The following is an 18,278-nucleotide window of genomic DNA, read 5'->3' on the forward strand; positions in this document are numbered from 1 at the left end:
AAAGCAGGAATGATAGCAATCAGTTAAGGATGAAATGGAGTTCAACTTTTAGGAAAAAGAAAGAGCATCAGAAGAGACAGGATTCTCTCTGTGCCCGCTGGTGCCTAGCACAGCCAATAACTGCAGGTTTCCATACCACGTTTGGGGATAACTTTAGTTACTTCATTCAGACCAAAACACCGCAGCCTGGACTACGCACGGGCAACTCCCTGTTCTGCTAATATCCCTGTTTGTATCCCCTTTGCAAGATGAACCAAGAAATAGAAAAATCATTTTAATTTAAATCAGTTATTTGATGTGAAACAAAAGTTGTCCACATCTTAGATGATCCAACCAGAAACCCAACGGGGTGGTAGGTAGCAATGATTTTTGTGTCTGCAAAATGCCAGCAAGTTTCAGACCTTGGTGGAACACAGGAAAAACTCACTTTGCTCAAGAAAATCTTGCTGAGTGGATAGACTAGAAAACCCAAAGTTTCTAAGCTACAAAGTCTTAAAAGTAATTTGAGTAATTCTAAAGGGTTTTAGGAACAGCCTCCACCCAGCTGCTCATTTGCACAGCATTTGGATCCAAGCACAGTTCTTGGCCCGTTGCTCTACAATTTCCCACCACGTCTCTTATAAGTAGGACTTTTTTCCAGTTGCATTTTCCTCCTTATCAGATTTGCACATGCATTTGTTCTCAATTTTTTATATAAGGTTAGAAACTACAGATTCGGCTCCAACACCACCTCACAGCTGATTTTTAACCCAATGCCTGTCTTTATTCACAAGTTGCTACGACACACGCAAACTGCAGTGGGGAGGTGGATGCTGGAGCACGAGGCCTGAGGTTGAAGGTGCCGGCTGTCCCAGCAGCGCCGGGCAAGGAGGAGTTCCCTCATGCTAGCATTGCCCCTGGTTGGAAAGGGTTATGCCATCAACAAGACCCAAGCTTGGGCAGGAAAATGGTGCCTTTCCTTCTCTAATTGTGCTGTTGGATACCTCGGCAGGAGCCAACTGTGGCAAGTCAAAAAGATTCCCGAATTTCACTTTGAATTAGAATGCACATGAGACAAAAGAAAAACTCCAACCGTAACACATCTTCTGCACTGTGCTTGTGGGCTCGCTGGTGTTTGCCTGGTTCCCACTTCCCTCTTCCTAAAACAAGCTGTATTTATTTTTATCTTAATGGATTAGGACTGCAGTTCCTAAGCAGAGCTAATGGTCTCAAAGGCATCCTCTAAGTTTAAACAGAGATTTGACTCATTTTTATGGGGGCTTTTGGAGAGGGACATCACACTCTGACGACTGCTCACAGTTGTCCAAACTCCTTTTAAGCAGAGCAATAAAAATCACTCAGATCACCATTCCACGCTAAGCCAGAAGGCCTGTTGGGTAGAAAAATGCTTTTCCCCTCCCATTAGTATTTCCAAAACAAACCCTAGGGCACCTACACTTGTCTTTGAAGAGAAATGCACTTCCACTCCTGTTGCCCAGTGCTATGAGAAGGCTGTCTTTTAGGCTGCCTCCCCCCCGGGTGAACTACGGCTGTTTTGGCATTTGCCGAGTAGTTTTATTTGATTACGAAGTCATTGCTGCAAGATTGGTATCTAAAAGCGAAATTCATCAGCGCGCAGGGAGCAAAGGAGGGAAAATCCTTTTGCACTGGGACAGTCCTGTCCTGCCTCCCTGGGGCGGGAGCTGGCAATCACCCACCTTCAGGAACTTACCTTTCTCACCTGAAGGGTTTGCATAGGCAACAGCAGAACTAAATTACACTTTGTAGGTGCCACATGAGCCAAGTGTCACGCAGTGCGCTTTATCCCAAGGATGTGAAGCCACGGCACGTTGCACTGGGGGCACCACCAGGGGATGTGGGCAGGGGGACAGGACCATGCCAGCCAGGAGCATTGCCAGCCCGGGTAAGGCAGCAGCTCCGGAGCCCCTGCGGGGGCTCCATGGGCAGGACTGCCAGGAGGAAGCGTGACAGGTCCCAGCAGCCCATCTGTGGTGAGGACCCATATTCCCAGGCTCTTCACTCCCCATGGGGGTCTGCCAAAGCGGACACCAGCCAGAACAAGCTCCCTGTGCTGCACTGATCACCTTTATCACAGCAGGGAGGGGTTTGCTGGAAAGCAGCACAGAAGGGACATGATCTCTTGTAATGCTTCCCTGCAATATGGGGCTGAAACAGTGAACTGAGAACCCGGTCTCAGGGCTGCTCTGTTTCGCTGTGAATGGGCAGTTTATTTATTTAACACAGTGTGCTGCCAAACATGTTCTCCAGCAGAGCAGTCTGGGACCCCGGGTGAGCTCAGCTCAGCCTTGCAGCACAGACATATTTTCCATCTGCCTGGCAGGAGCTTCCCAGCACTGCCTCTCCCCTCGACGCTGAACTAGGTCAGACTATGCTGCCTTCAACACCCCACAGATCTGGGCACAAAATCACCAGTAACTACGACTTTCCCAGTCACCCCTCGAATTGCCAGGCAGGACTGCTGTATTTTCAAGTATCATTTCGTCCCTGGCCCGTTTTGGCACCCATCCCAAAGCCCAGCACAGCCGCTACAGGGCAGGTGTGGGAGAAGCTTAAAGGATGCAGAGGGGCTCTTTATCAGGGAGTGCAGGGATAGGATGAGGGGTAATGGTTTTAAGCTGAAAGAGGGGAGATTTAGATTAGATATTAGGAAGAAATATTTTACCATGAGTGTGGTGAAGCCCCGGCCCAGGCTGCCCAGAGCAGTTGTAGCTGCCGAATCGCTGGAGGTGTTCAAGGCCAGGTTGGATGGAGCTTGGAGCAATCTGGTCCAGCAGGAGGTGTCGCTGCCCATGGCAGAGGGTTGGAACTGCATGAGCTTTAAGGTCTCTTCCAACACAAACCATTCTACGACTCTATGATTTTCCTTTTCAATACTGCTAAGAGTCTGAGGGAACTGCTGTGGCTTCCCAGGCCAATCAGACTGGCACCCCGGCAAAGCCCACAGGATGTTTTCGTCCGGTTTCATACGAAACCAGAGCCAGAACCCATGCGTGCACATTGCCTTGAGCCTTTTGGCCAACTCCAGCCCCACACCTACGCAGGAGATGCTCTCCAAGGGAACTGGGTTCCTACAAACTTCATGGAAAGAGGCAAAAAGTGAGAATGCACATTTGATCAATCACCAGAGCTGCCTCAGGGGAGAGTGGCTTTCAGAGCCCACGTCTGGGCTGTCCCCAATGCCAAGGGGGCAGGAGGCAGCTCCCCATGCGCACACCAGAGCTCTGTAGCCATACAGTAGCTTTTCTGAAACAGCCCTTATCCCATTGAAACCTAAGGTGAGGATTGCATGGGTTTGGGGAGGGAGGTGGCTGTTCAATGGCAGGGAAGATGGCTGAGCTGTCAGGGAGCTGGGGGCCGGGGCACCAGCTCTCATGGAGCTCTGCAGGACCAAACACACAGCTAGAAAACAGCCCTGTGCTTCCTCAGCCAGACATTCCCATCCCTCCCAGGAGCAGCTGAGCTGATTACAGCTCACAAAGCAAACTGTATACATTCTTCATTTTTGTGTTATATCTTTCCCTTCATGTTTAACAGCAAGTGCAGGGGAAAGCTTGAAAAAATCCACAACAGATCCGATAAGGATGAATTCTGGCAGAGTAAGGAACATCACTTCCCTCATACTCCCAACCAGCTGACAATCTACACGTAGCAGAAAATATTTACTGGCTGGAGAGCAGCAGGGCAGGATCTGGAGCCCTGCCATCAAGCACATGCCTCTCCCAAACCCCACGCAGGATCCTGGCTGAGGCAGAGTAGGAACCCTGCACCCACAACCAGGAGCCAAAGGCTGCCGCCAGGGTCACCCATGACCCACTCTGTGTGGGCAATGACAGCCCCAGGGCCGTTGCAAGCCTCACTGCAGGGTGATGGGTCCCCTGTAACCCCCCACACTATCAGCCCAGGAGCCCGTGGAGCCAGGCTCTATGCCTAGGTCATGTCACAGCTCCTCTTTAGCTTCTCCTCATTGCTCACTTAAAAAGACTCTGGCCCATACCAACCTTGGTAGCATCACAGAGCATCCTGCAAAGTCGAGAGGGAGGCAGGGGATGGGCTGTGGTATGCGGGGTAGGGAAACTCTTCAATCCCATTTGTCTCGTGCCTCTGCACCTCCCCAGGGCCATAAGGGAAGCGCTGCCTTTGCTCACATATTTTGAGAGTCATAAGGCATTTGCAGATTCTGGGTGTAATGGGCTGGTATAAGCCTGGATATCAACACTGCCCAGATCTATAACACCATGAATTGCTGCCACAGAGAAACAAGAAGAGACAGGGATTTATTGCAACTCAACACTTCAGTGTTGGCACAGCTGGCTGTTCATCCCATGACCACTAAACTCCAGCTTCAACCACCGCTTCCATGGTTACTGCCTTACCTTAAGCAATTGCTAGAGTTGTAATTACTTTGGAAGCTTAAAACAAAATCCCAACCCTTTCCAAAGACAGAAACATTCCTGCTGTATCATCCCTATGGCAAAGTCTCTGTGCTTTGCCGCATCCATCCACCTAAAGCAGCACTGAGGTACACGCAGTCTCCTCTCAAAATGCACATTTGCAAAGCTGCAGCTTCACCACAATGAACTTTAATTCAAGCCTGGAGAAATCCGTCATTACCCGTTTGTCTAAATTGTTTCAGAAGTGAGTTTCCACCCTTAGGACAAGATGTGCTTCCCATGCTAATGCTCCAGGACCAAGTACTGAAGTTGTTCCCTAGTTCAATCCGAGCTATCCATACCCCTACAAATCCTCCTTGCGCAGGCAGTGGTTACAGCAGTCAGTCAGAAATAATACAGGCAGCTCCTAACCCTTTCACATGAGACTACAGGGGAGAGAGAAAGCAAAGAACTCCCCAAGCATTGTGAGCTTTCCAGCCATATGTGCGTAAAAGTTTCTTCCCGTGCCACGTGACAGAGGAAGAGGCGCAGACCCATTACACAGTAATAAAAATATGCTTTTGGCAACAAAGAGCCAAAACCTAGAGCTGCTGCAGGAAGCCAGCAATCTGCACAAAAAGAAGTAAAACGTTAATAAAAAAGAACTACAGTCAATCCTGCATACCCTTCAGACGGACACTGCTGTGGCAAGAGGGGGGCTTGGGCTCTGCGCGTGACAGCGACCTGCAGCAAAACATCTAAGTCCTAAAGTCCTGCATGTTTCCAGTACCTGTCAAGATCTCACTGAAGAGATTAATCTTGGTGAGTAGATTCATTTTTCCTTCTCCCGTCCGCACACACCCCTCCTCCCCTTAACCTTAACTTTGAGAGGTTACCAAATAAGGTCTAAATCATTGAGCACTCAGGTTTCCAATGCCTGCACAGGAATCCATAGAGACAACAGTCACCAGTTAAAAGAAATACTCCAGGAAGGAAACATTCCTCGGCTTTTCCTGGGAGCACCCACCTTGTACAGCAAAACTGCAGCCTCTCCCTTAGCTCTGGTACCAATCCTTCTGTAATGAGGCTTTATCCCAGGGCTAGGAAAGGTTTGCCACGGGCACCCCTGGCTGTCTAAAGAGATGTAACGCAGGTTCAAGCACAGGAGATGCATCGCTCTCCTTTATCTCCTTTGACATTGCTTTGTGCAATAGCAGATAACAGGTCAACCTCATATCTGGTATAACTACTCCACCAGCTTATATCAGTAATTAAACACATCCATTTCAGCTGCTGTCACTGGCAGCAGACCTTATTTTATCTAAATCAGCCCTGTGTGCCCGCGTGCTCCTGGTACTTCCACTCCGGGGATGGACACCACAGGGCAACCACCAGAGCTGAGAATTAGGCTCAGGGAGATAACAATTATTTTGAAGATTAATTAAGAGGCCTTGAGGTGTACTGGGAAATTGTGAAGCAGGAAGATGGTTGTTTTGTTTAAGAAATCCTCCAGCACTGAAGGGAAATGGAGTAGAAAGCCACGGTCATTTGTTCACTGTTAGGTCCCCTCCTGGGCAATCAGACCACCCTGCTCTTCCCTCCCTCTGAGAAGCAATTCCCCCTGACTCTCTCCTCTTCTTTCTCCCACTGTGCTTTTCCTCTCCATGGGCAGTCGCACACCACCACCGCATGGCACAGCCTGGCTTCCCTGGCCAAAAATCACCATCCAGTCACTGCACGTGCCACCAAACCTCCCCACATCTGGCAAACCCTCAGGGATTTTCCCTCTGACAGGATTTTAGCCCAGCTGCCCTGTAAGCACCAGAAAGTACAACTGATCCTTCACACCGGGGACTCACTCTTATAGGCAAAATCTTTTCTTATAGAACCATCTTATTAATGTATAAGAATCTATAGAATTGGTCCGGCTTCTTAACTGTGAAGTGGTTCAGGAAGCTCCTGCAGCTTGGCTGAGATGAAGGTGGTCATGCAGGGCTTGCAGGAGCTAAGTGGAGAGGAGTGTTGTGGCATCCAAAGCTGTAGTGGAGACATGGCAAGAGGTGTGTCCCCACAATATTGTGCCTGTGAAGCCCCTCTGGCAGCAGCAAGCCCATCCCACACTGCAGATCAGGATTGGGGGCTGCAAGGAGCCCTGTGGAGACACAGCTCCCAGAGATGGAGGCTCTTCACTAACAGTGATGTGCTGTAGCTCCGGCAACAAGGAGTGTGCAGAGAAAAAGATAGGAAAGAGCATGGGTTTGCAGTCTCCCTGCAGAGATGTTCCATGTGCTACAGAAGCTCATGGAATTCTCAGCCTTCAGCATGGAGGGGTTGGGTTAGAATCCTGCTGCCTGTGTGTCTGCTTCAAACAGGCTGGCTGGAGCAGCTGGGGAGCCAGGCAGCCATCTGCTCCCTGCACTTCTCCATCCTGAGGAAAGTTAATCCTCTGCCTCTCTTCCTCAGCACCTGCAGCAGCGAGAGCTGGGGAACTGGGCAGCATCTGCCAAGGGCCTGAGCTCCAGCAGGAACGGAAGGGCCCCTCAAAGCAACAAGCAATGAAAACAAAATGTCCTAAAGCAGAAAGAGAGTGTCACATGAAAGCCATAGGGCAGAGCTGGAACATCCAGTCTCGGACATGTGCTTGCTTTGAGTCATCCTTTACATTTTCATATGTAATTACAGTGAAGAAGCCTAAACATCTAGCTTGGTAGGAAGAGAGAAGCCGGGAAATGCTCAGCTCTGCATGCACCATGCTTGCAAATCAGAGGCTTTATCGCTTTATTTGCCTTCAGGTATTTTCTAGAAAGGAGTTCACTCCTGAATCTTAGAGCTGGAACACACCTTCCAAAATCACTCCCTTCCTGATTTGCTCCCTTGCAAGTATTCCCCAAAACTACCCAGTGGGGATCTACAGCACAGTTTTACAGACTACATTGATCCCAGTGGATGCCTTGGACACACAGCAACAACGTCCATCGATTCAGCTGATAGACATAGGGAACCACTGTCTCTCAAACTCAGCTGATGGACACCTGTCAGCCTCATCCTTCCACCTCAGAGCTCACATTTTGCATCACATTTTGGAGCTTCTCTCCTCTCTCTGTAGGTGGAGGTTTGACCAACCTCAATCAGAACATGAGGTACATGAGGTCTCAGCCAGGCCCCACTTAGCATCGGGGAGCTCAAAGGGTCTTCACTCCAAGACCTTCTACCTCAGAGCAACTCAGTGCTGCCCTTGTCTGAGTCGTGTCCACCACAAGTGCACCTGAGCCCAAGGGCTTGGTCTTCTTCAACCGAGCGACCTAGAAAGCACCACTGCTGCTAAACAATTCAGAAAATACCATATCAGAGTGACTCAATGAATGGATATCTTTTTAAATACTGGGAAGAAAAGCATTTCTGTGTGTACGAGACCTTGCCGTCATGCAGTCACTGAGGGAGAGGCACTCCATGCATGAAGAGGTGCTCTGGCCCAAGCTTGGCACCAAGCACTTCATTACCTCAAACGAGCCTTGGGAGCTGCCCCAGGCTCTGCTGTGGAGAAGCTGAGGCACGGCAGCACTAAGGTCTGCCCAGCCATGTCTATGCTGTGGACATCTGAGCTAGCTTGTTTGAGTGAAGCTGGTCCACTTGCTTTTCCATACTGAAATCATTGCCCAATAGCAGTGTTGCTCTCCCCAGGTGCTGAGGAGCTGAAATTTGCATTTCAGAGGCAAGTACAAACTACAGCCACCGCCTGGTCACTGTGCTCAGTCAGATGACGCAGGATCTCCTCTCCTCCCTAAGAAGTACTCCACCACCAGTCAGCTCTCGTAACCACCTGGGCACCATGCACACCCCCACACAACAGGCATCAGTCACGGCCAAAAGGTCTCCAAAACCCTCTTAACATAAGACATTAATTAAAATGTCATTAGGAAAGTAAGTCCTCATCTGAAACCATCCAGTGCCAGGCCTGCCGCCCATACTGCAAGGAGGGTAGATACCGATCTGTTTCCAATTTGCTTTTTGGAGTTCATCACATGTTCTACAGTGAGGAGCAATTTTCCTTTTAAGGTGGAACAGCATGAGGTTTATTTTCTTTCAAAGAGACTTCCTTAAGGGGTTATTTATAGATCCTCTTGCGAATGTGACTGTGTTTTGCATCCCACAGGCACTGCTGTGGCGTGGGATGAAACATTCTTGTGGAGCTGTTAGTTAACATCAACTCAGGAGCTGTGCCAGAGCTCCAGGTAGCAGAATATTCCCAGCCTATTCAAGTATCAGTACTACTAACCTCCTAGCCTTGGAATATTTTGTGTTTGCCACTTTTTATCCCATCAGGTCAACTAACAGGGTTGTTTGAAGGCGACAGAATTACTTATGGTAAGAAACTTCAACAGAAGGAGCTGCCTTCCTGCCCTGTGCTCCCTCTTGCTCGTTTCTTTTCTGCATGAAGTGGTCCCAGCTTTTTTCCAAGTTATGCCCCACAATGACATTTTACCTTGCCACAACTTATTAGTATCATCCATCTCCAGATGTTTCTCACTTCTCTTCTGCCCTATTTGAGGTGGTTACTGGGAAGCAGCGACCTAGCTTTCCTTGGGATCCCCCCACTCCGCAAGGTGTTTTAACTTATTGCTTCCCTTTCTATGAACTGTCCACACTAATACTGGTTGGTGATTTCCATCTCACAAGGTCATTGAACCAATACCTTTCACCAGCAGAAATAAACTTAGAGAGCTGAAGAACAAAATGGCTTAGCAGCCAAATCCAGGACGGAGATCTGTTTTGCATTCCCCACTCCTCTGCATGTCCTTATTTACACATATCACAGAACTGGGGGCTCCCACTCAGCATTGATATGGAGCTTATCACTCGCTGGACTTGGAGCATGTAATATGCATTTCCACACCCTTCAAGACGAGAGCATTAAGGCCAATATGAAATTCATACAATATTTTTAACATGTTACTTCCAGTGCAAGAGTTAAACATAACATTACTGGAGAGACGCCAAGGCCTCCCGGAATTTGACTTAACGCCAAGCAAGACCTTGCCTGACCAAAAGGCCACTGACAGATTGAAAGGTCTGGGATATCCCAGCTTGTCTTTTATTGCATCCACATTTCACTACAAATTTGTTTCAGCACCAAAGCTCGAAGAAATATGTGAAAGGCAGTTTGTTTGCTTTTTAATCCTTGCTTATATTCTGCATTTCATTAGCAGGACTTTGGGATGTGATAAAAAAGCCCATGCAAATGGATGATTCTTGTAAAATATTTAACCCCCTGCCGTCAGAGGTAGAAAAGACAAAATTTCATACTAGTCTTTTCCATCAAATAAGAGTTTGTATCTCATAGCCTGAGGGCAGGAGTTGTAACAAAGTGATACAGGGCTAATTCCTTCTTTTTTTTTTTAAAAGAAAATCCTTTGGCTTTGATCGCTCCATCAAAGAGCTACCAAGCAAATGGTGAACCAGCCACAGATTTGCATGGGGCAGTTTTAGGCTGTGTTTCTCCTTTTTCCATGGACTACTCCAGCTACAGAGGCTGAAAGAAACAAACTGGGCCAAGGAACGCCTTTCATCCCCCTCCAGCTTGCTCCAATATTCATACAAATGGAAAAGCGCCTTGCTCCATCAGCATCTCCCCTCAGCCCATGGTCAGTGCCCACTAGGGAGCACCTGCCTTGCTGGGGAGCTGGTAGCCATGGCCATAACCTCGCTCATCAGCAGAGCAAAGGGAGGAAAAAATCCTCAGCCCTGGCACGGGGAGGCCTTCTGTTCTGGGGAGGGGATGGCAGGAGAACCTTTACCCAAGCGTAGTCAGAAACTGACACCATAGGGGAAATTCTCTTTTTTACTATAACTGCAACCAAGTGAAGAACCCAAACTCTATTTTAAGTGCTTCCAACATCCAGTCTTGGGTGGGTCACACAGGAAGACGAGCTCTTGCCAATCAGACTGATTTTGAGCATCTTCTCTAAATTGCTATGCATCTGAGCACTATTTCAAGATGCAGTGGAGTTACTGAGGAGCTGCACATGGAGCATAGTTATTTGCAAACAGCTCCATGTGCAGACATCCAGAGGGATATTTTACTGTATAATGACTTCTCTGTATCATTAGCAGACTCATGGGAATAGCTTTGTTCCAGAAATTATTTTCTGCCACTATGTCCTTATCCAGGAGTGGAGTGAGACAAGCCTAAGAGGCCCAGCTTCCCACCATGAATGAAGGCAGAGCCTGGGATGGTCTGAAAAAGGCCTTGGTATTTGCTATACTTAAAGTAAAGGATCACTTTACAGAGCCAGCAGACAAACAATGGCCAGTTACCTATCTTTCCAAGGTGAATGTTAGTAACCAACAAAGACTGAGCTACTGCCCCCATGGAGGCAGCTGGGCACAGCAAGAGGTTCGGAAAACCACCAGCAGAGGCTGCAGGAAGGCTGGTCACAGCTGCAGTAGCAACTGCCCCCCAACACTGAGCCAGAGACCTCCAGGGAATTTGGCTGCAGGTTGTGCAACCGAGCTGTGATGAGGAATGCGATGTTCTCAGCCAGCTAAGAGGCTCATTTCACACTGTTAGGCAAAAATGCAGTGAGGACTGACTCTGCCCAAAGTCTTCACAAGCCCATCTTCTAAATTCTGCCTTGCATCACATGATAAGTTTTGTGCTCAGTAAGAAACCCCAGTGACCCAGCAGCAGGGCAAGTCCTACTGGAGAAATTTACACCGAAATCCTTTCTTCTTCCTCCACTCTGCTAGTCCCGAGCATCTGCTTTCTGCACCCCTCTGCCACTGCTACTTGTGTTTCAGCGGAAAGGTGGCCCAGAGAATGGGCCACAGATGGACTTAGAGAAGATCAAGTCTGAAAAAAATATTGGTTGTACCTATAAAACTCCATGAGCCAAATCCCTGAATTCACATTACACCAAAACAAACAGCGTCCCCACCTGCCACAAAAAAACCCCAACTACCTCCCATTTTTATGCAAGTTTCTACAGTACACCATCGCAGTGGAGGGGACACCGCTGTACCCACACACTCAGCCTACTACACATAACAGCCATGTCCTATCTCCTTTTTTCAGGCTGTGCCATGATCTCTGCTGTCCTCCTCCTCTGGACTGTGCCCTGTGTGGCAAACCACATCCTCGGCGGCTTTGCCAAGGAAGCACTGCAGGAAGGTCCCCAGTTGGCGTGCAGCCTGCCAGGACCCCCTGGGCCACCTGGGCCACCCGGGGCACCTGGGACTCCGGGGACAGTTGGCAGGATGGGCTTCCCAGGCAAAGACGGCAAAGATGGCAAGGATGGGGAAAAAGGCGAGCATGGCGATGAAGGTAAGAGAACAGTGCTTCTTAACACAACAAGGATAAAATGTAAAAGCAATAGTGTGATAGCCTAATTGAGAGGAACATCCCGAATCTGAGCCCTGGGACAGCTGACATCTGGGAAACTCTTTTAGAAACTTCCACTCTCCCCAACTTGTCAGCTCCTGCCAAGGTGTTCAGACTCACAATATTTGCTGGTAGTATCTTAATGTTGCATGTGATTGCTACTGGCTTCATTTTGTTGTGAAGTGCGATTTTTCCCTGTTCTGAGATGTGCTTCAAGATGGGGCAAAGTAGTTCTCTCTGACTCCTGCTCTCAAGGGAAATGAAGTCAGGTGAAAAAATTAAATACTTGCTGCCTGGAACAGTCTAGCTGGATAACAGGCACTGCTTTGACTACGGTCAATCTAAATCAAAGCAAACAATGCTACTTCAACCCCGAGGTGGGTCTGTCCTTTAGATCCAGCCTCAGGCTCAATGAGCATCAGGACCAGCTATGGCAAGAAAACAGCGATTTCCTGTCGGCGCACTAGAGTTCAGCATAACACCAGCATGCCAAAGCTGCACCTTACTCTCCTCTCCCACCCCCAAACCAGGCAATATGGAGAATGGGCGTCCACCCACAGCTGCATTTAAACTTGGTGGTGCTACAGCAAGTCAAGAGACATGGTACAAATCTCCATGGATTTGTCTTATATCAGACACTACTGCAATCAGCACTAATCAGCAGTTTCAGCATCACTGGGACAGTGGCCAGCCGGCTTCCCATCTCAAGGCAATCCCTGAACCAGGCATCTTCTGGTTCATTACTGGTCTAGCTCCCAACTAAGATGGGATTTTACTATACCTACCATCTTTCCCTCTTCCCTCCTATTTTTTTTCTCCAAAAAAGACAGGAGATTAAAAATACTCCATCTGCTCAGAACTAGGTTCCAAAAGCTTCACAAACCCATCCCACTTCTTTAAAACCCAAGGGTTTAAAGCTTGCTCCTGGATAACATCATAACTAATTACTTGTTTTTCTCAAGTGACTCAGATAATTGAACCAGCCTTTAGGTCCTTCAAAGGAACAGACTGTCCTGTTCCTACATCCTGTTACATCCGCTACCTACCTAACATGGTTAGTCTGTCCTGATACACATCCAGCCCCAGGTGGTAACTCATCAGGATTCACACCAGCAAGGGTTTACTCCTAAATGAAAATACATGGCAGCAACAACATAACCCCTTTCCACTCACCATATCATCCTTTTCACTAAAAAACTGACAAGGTTAATTGTCTTCTAGGTCCACAAGGCAGAACAGGAAACCCCGGCAAGCCAGGACCAAAGGGGAAAGCAGGAGCTATTGGCAAGGCAGGCCCAAGAGGACCCAAGGGTTTAAAGGGTAATCCTGGAAAAAATGGAGCACCAGGAAAGAAAGGGCCCAAAGGGAACAAGGGTGAGACTGGGATGCCAGGACCCTGCACCTGTAATGCCAACAAAGCCAGATCTGCCTTCTCTGTGGCCGTCTCCAAGAGCTACCCAAGGGAAAGGCTGCCCATCAAATTTGACAGGATTTTGATGAACGAGGGAGGACATTACAATGCTTCCAGTGGGAAATTTATATGCAGCATTCCAGGTATTTACTACTTTACTTATGACATCACTTTGGCCAACAAACACTTGGCCATTGGCTTGGTCCACAATGGGCAGTACCGGATCAAGACTTTTGATGCCAACACTGGGAACCATGACGTTGCCTCAGGATCAACCATCCTTTCTTTGAAGCAGGATGATGAGGTATGGCTGCAGATCTTTTACTCAGAACAAAATGGGCTCTTCTATGATCCCTACTGGACAGACAGCTTATTTACTGGCTTCCTGATATATCCTGATCAAGATTATCTCAATGAAATATAGGATGAGAAACTAGCCTATGGGGAAAACACAGGAAATGCACGAGACCTCAGTCCAGCAAAGTGTAGCCTGTACATGGACACGTGTGGGATTATCATACCATTTCACATTCTTGGCACTAACAGCCTGTTTTGGCTATGTAGCTGTTTACTTGACGGCATCAACCAGTCTACAGGATACCAGGACTCACCTCTAAGCAGCCTCGTGAATCTCTAAGTCTCAAAGCCACCCTTTATGTTTTTCACGATGATTCCAACACACCATGGACATGTAACTCAAATACTGGTGCAGAATGCTTGGATTATATTATTATTATTATATTACTATTTTACCATTATAAAGCATGGGAGCCAACAGCCATTTCCTGAAAGGTGAGCTCAGAATTGCCATTAACGCTGGAGATTGTACCACTGTGCCTCCTTCTACATCCCAGAACAATCCTTAATACAGTTACTCTCTACCAGCTGTTTAAGAGTCAGGAAGTTGTCAGCTAAAGTTATAAAAGTAAAAGTAGCTCTCAGCATCATCAAAGCTGAACTAATAAGCAAAGACATCTGGCCTAAATAGGAAGTGACACAAAGATAAGGGCTCAGTTTTAAGGTTAAAGGTAAGACTCTTTTTATGACACAAGCTGTTGGCACTGAGCACCACCGGCATTTCTCAGGTTTCAGCTCCCGCATACCAGCACTCGAGTCCAGCATCTAGTTTAAGAGAAGCGTTGGTAAGCTGTGAACAGAGCTGGACTGTGCAAGCCAAATACCCGCAGGCCTTGGGAGTCATAGTGGAGGAGGAACTCTGCAGATAAGACTCAGCTGTCAAAGACAGCACGAACCTTCACTCCAGAAACAGATTCACTAATAACCCACTTCCTTCATCCCTGCTTGCCATTACTGGAAGGAGATACTTGTGTTGCCGAGATCCTCCTCAAGGGCTTAATGCTACAGATAGGGTGTATTATACTGCTGCTTTGCCTTTTTATGTTGTATGTCAAATAGTACAGCTGCTCCAAAATCAATGTTTTGGTTCTAACCAAAGTATGGAGGAAACTCATAAGAGTCAAAAGGTGAAATTTGCCAAGCTTAGCATTTTTTCCCTCCTCTGTATCAACTAATACAGACACACTTAAAAATGGTTCACTATTAAGCACAGCAAAGAGAGTTCTGCTATAAAGCCACTCTCCCTGGCTGCCTTGCCCCTGGATGTCCAACACTCCTGTAACGCTGAGGTCTCTGCCTCAGTAGGCAGAAGAAAGGAATCTCTTCCTCACTATCAGTTGTGCTTTCTTGGTTTCCAGTCATATTTCTTGTCTCCTTTATTGCTTGGCAAAAACTGTCATGAACTTCCAGTTCCTCTTATCCTCATATTTAGACATTAAAGGGATATCCCATAAGAACAAAGATTTTTTTTTTTAACCTTACTTTTACAGGTTGAAACATTTGCATGAGTTTTGTGAACTACAGTAACTGCGTGGTATCTAACACAATTTTTTTCAAATACATTTTATAAAATAAAGCTGAAGTATTGCTGGAGCAGCCTTGATATTTATAAAAGTAGTGTCTCAGATTGTATTTCAAAACTGTGTTATAGATTCCACAGGCACTAGTGGTTTAACAATAGATTTTGTAGGGGCAGGTGCAACAGTATTTTCACCCTCTCCAGCCTAGCCAGCGGGGTGCACAGACTTTTTTGCTTTCTATGCAAGAAAATCTGCAAGGTGGAAGAATAACAGCTGTCTGCTTCCCAGAAGCTGCTCAATGGATGGTAGGTGTCCTTCCCCTGACAGCGATTGCTCAGATAATGTATTTCCCATTCCAAAATCCCCTTGTTTAGTGTGTCCTGGGGTGCATTTTGCAGGCAGCTTCCCAAAAGGCAGCAGCAGTTCAAGAACTGTTTCTCCTTCAACAGCCAACCCTGCGCTCCCACGCTGACAGACCAGGAGCCCTGCAGGGCGATAACCACTTTTTGGCTGGGCTGCACACAGCTCTTCCCCACAATGCAGGTCCCCCAGCACCCGTGCACTTAGTGCAGCTCAGGGGAGGTGGTAGGACACAGGGGAGGATGTTGCCTGTCCACACCACCACCCAGCTGTGCTGCATCCAGAATGGAAATTACACAGCACAACTTTAATTAGTCCACTAGTGCTCAGAGCCCACTGCTGCCAAAAGACAGAGACCTCGCTTCACTTCTCAGTACTCTCCCCTCAAGTCCGTGCATTACCTATCCCCAAAAATGGATATTTGAGGCGTTTTGTTGTTGTTTTTTATTTTTTAGTCTCCAGTGATTTTATGAGCTGCCCTCACTTGGCACAAGGCAGGTACCAGGGCTGGAGGAGTACCACAGAGAAGGAATAAACCAGAGAAGAGGTGGGTGGAGGGGAAGCAGCAGTGAGCAATTAGATTAACTCAGTGGCTCAGTCTTCCCTTGTTATCTCCAGAGAAGGCCCCAGCAGGGAGCTTTTCTTCCCAGTGTCAGCCCTCTCATGGGACACAAGCTGGTTTCCTCAGATGAGACACAGTGGAAATTATTAACTGTCTGGCAAAGCATCCTTTTTATTCTAGTGAAAATGAAAACCTACACTCGTCTTTTAAGTCTGGAATATCAAAATGCAAGTTATAGAGAGAACCACTGATCTCCACTGAGTTTGGGGCTACAAGGTCCTTCCTTCAGGAGCAGCTCAGGACCTCTTTGCTCTAGGCTGCTCCCATCCACCTCTTGCATAGCTTCCTCTGAAAAACATGAATTTCCTCTTATGATGCCTTAAGATCAACTTACATACTGAACAAGGTGCCTCCGCTGAGCCCAGTTCTGCAAGAAGAAACACACCAAGCAGCTGCAGACTCCCCTCCTCCTGCCTCACCCAGGAGGGGAGGGAGGGAAGGGCATCAGGAAAGGTACAAGCATGTCTGGGTCACTGCAGAGCCAATCTTGCAACTATTAAGGGATGTGGAAAATCCACACAAAATTCAAAATGACTGGTTCAGACTTCGGAGAATTTAAAAAATAATATATTCTGGCTGGCAGCCTGAAGATGCAGAATATATTTCCGGTTTGTGCTGCTATTGTCATCTAGCCAAGCAGTTATTTACTTCGTTTTAAACTAAAATGGAAGATAACATAAAGTCTCTTTATTCCAGAAACACAACATTTCCGGAAAGATACCAAATAAAGATCTCTGGTTTTCACAGCCAAGCTGTCTCCAGAGAGCACCACCCCGGCGTAGGCTGCTTGCCGCAGCCCAGCCAGCTGCCTGTACCTCTAGCACAGTGGGAGAAGAGCTGGGAATGGTGGCAACTGGGTGAGCACATGGGCAGATGTTATCAGAAAGTAAGGAGGAACAGCCTGCCCAACTGAAAAGCCATCCATATCTGCTGCTCCCATGAAAGACCTCTTATGCCACAGATCACCATTCACTGCAAGTCTCAGGACTGCCCTTTGCACCACGTTTTGGCACAATCAAGTCTCTCCAGCTCATCCAGTATGCCAGGGCAGGGAGGCAAGGAAAGGCAGAAGCACCAACCTTCAGTGTTCAGTTCGCAACAGAGAGAAGGCTCAGTGGGTCCAGCTGGTGGCTCATTAAAGACCAGCATGGACCTCGCTGTGAACACACGTGCCTGCCCAGGTGCCTTCAAAGGCACTGGAGGGTTTCTCTGCCACAGGAGCTTCTCCCACATTCATACCCAGCACTGTGCAGCAGTGCAGTTTCAGCTCAGGCAAAGCTGTGATGTCAAACGGTTTGAGTTCTCAGCAAAAATAGCAGCAGAGCAAAAAGCACTCAGTATGGGATAAGCCCAAGGACAACAACTCCCGCATGGTACAGCTTCCGACCCATTACTTCAGCCTCACAAAGTCCTTTTCCTTCCTTCAGGAGGATCTACATGATAGGCTCTCAAGACTTATTTTTCTATTTTTTTTTTATAACCATACATTTCAATGCTAAAAACAATAAACATCAAAAAATATTTTTACTGAGGAAAACCAACACTAACCGTGGATTCAATGCACACTGAGTGCCTGGAAAGTCATGGTGTGAGGCCACAGCTGGAAATGAAGGGAAGGCCCAGAGCAAGGCTGCATCCTCACTATGTGCCCAACACACTGTCCCAGGCACCCAGTGCTGCAGAGCTCCTGCACCCACCTAAGCAGACAGAGCAGGCTGATGCCTTCAAGTCTTGATCACATCTTTCTTCTGGAGGACTAAAGAGGATCCAGGTGCATTTAACAGTGACCCTCATTTGCCCTGCTCCCCAGGTGTGCCTGCCCTCAGTTACACCAGTTAACACTTGACAGTCAGCACCCCAATGCCAAAAAATCTAATAAAATAGGCCAAAAGTTTGGGGTTTTTTTCAGTTTTTCCAGGTTGCATCAATGCTGCCTCACTAAATAGGAGGCTGCTGCCCCTTGTCCGGTTGCTGGGCACAGCTGCAAGACTTTCATCAGGTCTTGCATTTTGAGGTACACTTTAGGCACAGCACCATCCTGTTGTCTAAGACAGAAGCTGAATAGAGCTTCTATTAAGTAGGTGGTAGACAACACTGGAATATGCCGAGTACGTATCATATCCTGAAATACTTTAAACGTGAGCAGCATCATTAAATGCTTTGTTGCATCTTTTGATTTTTGCATTCTGGTTTTCTGAGGATTTGTCAGAACTTTAGGAATGGTGTAAGCATTAATGTT

At 47.6% G+C, this 18,278-nt stretch overlaps 1 protein-coding gene across 1 annotated transcript; it reads left to right on the plus strand.

The window, feature by feature from the left end:
* The first annotated feature begins 4,908 nt into the window (after nucleotides 1-4,908).
* Nucleotides 4,909-18,189, plus strand: C1QTNF2 (C1q and TNF related 2). Its single transcript, XM_054079436.1, has 3 exons — nucleotides 4,909-5,213; nucleotides 11,464-11,712; nucleotides 12,991-18,189. Exons 2-3 carry the CDS (start codon nucleotides 11,472-11,474, stop codon nucleotides 13,602-13,604), a joined length of 855 nt encoding a protein of 284 aa, XP_053935411.1. The 5' UTR covers nucleotides 4,909-5,213; nucleotides 11,464-11,471; the 3' UTR covers nucleotides 13,605-18,189.
* The last annotated feature ends 89 nt before the right edge of the window (nucleotides 18,190-18,278 follow it).

Source organism: Cuculus canorus, chromosome 14 (genome assembly GCF_017976375.1).
Source record: "Cuculus canorus isolate bCucCan1 chromosome 14, bCucCan1.pri, whole genome shotgun sequence".
NCBI lineage: Eukaryota > Metazoa > Chordata > Aves > Cuculiformes > Cuculidae > Cuculus > Cuculus canorus.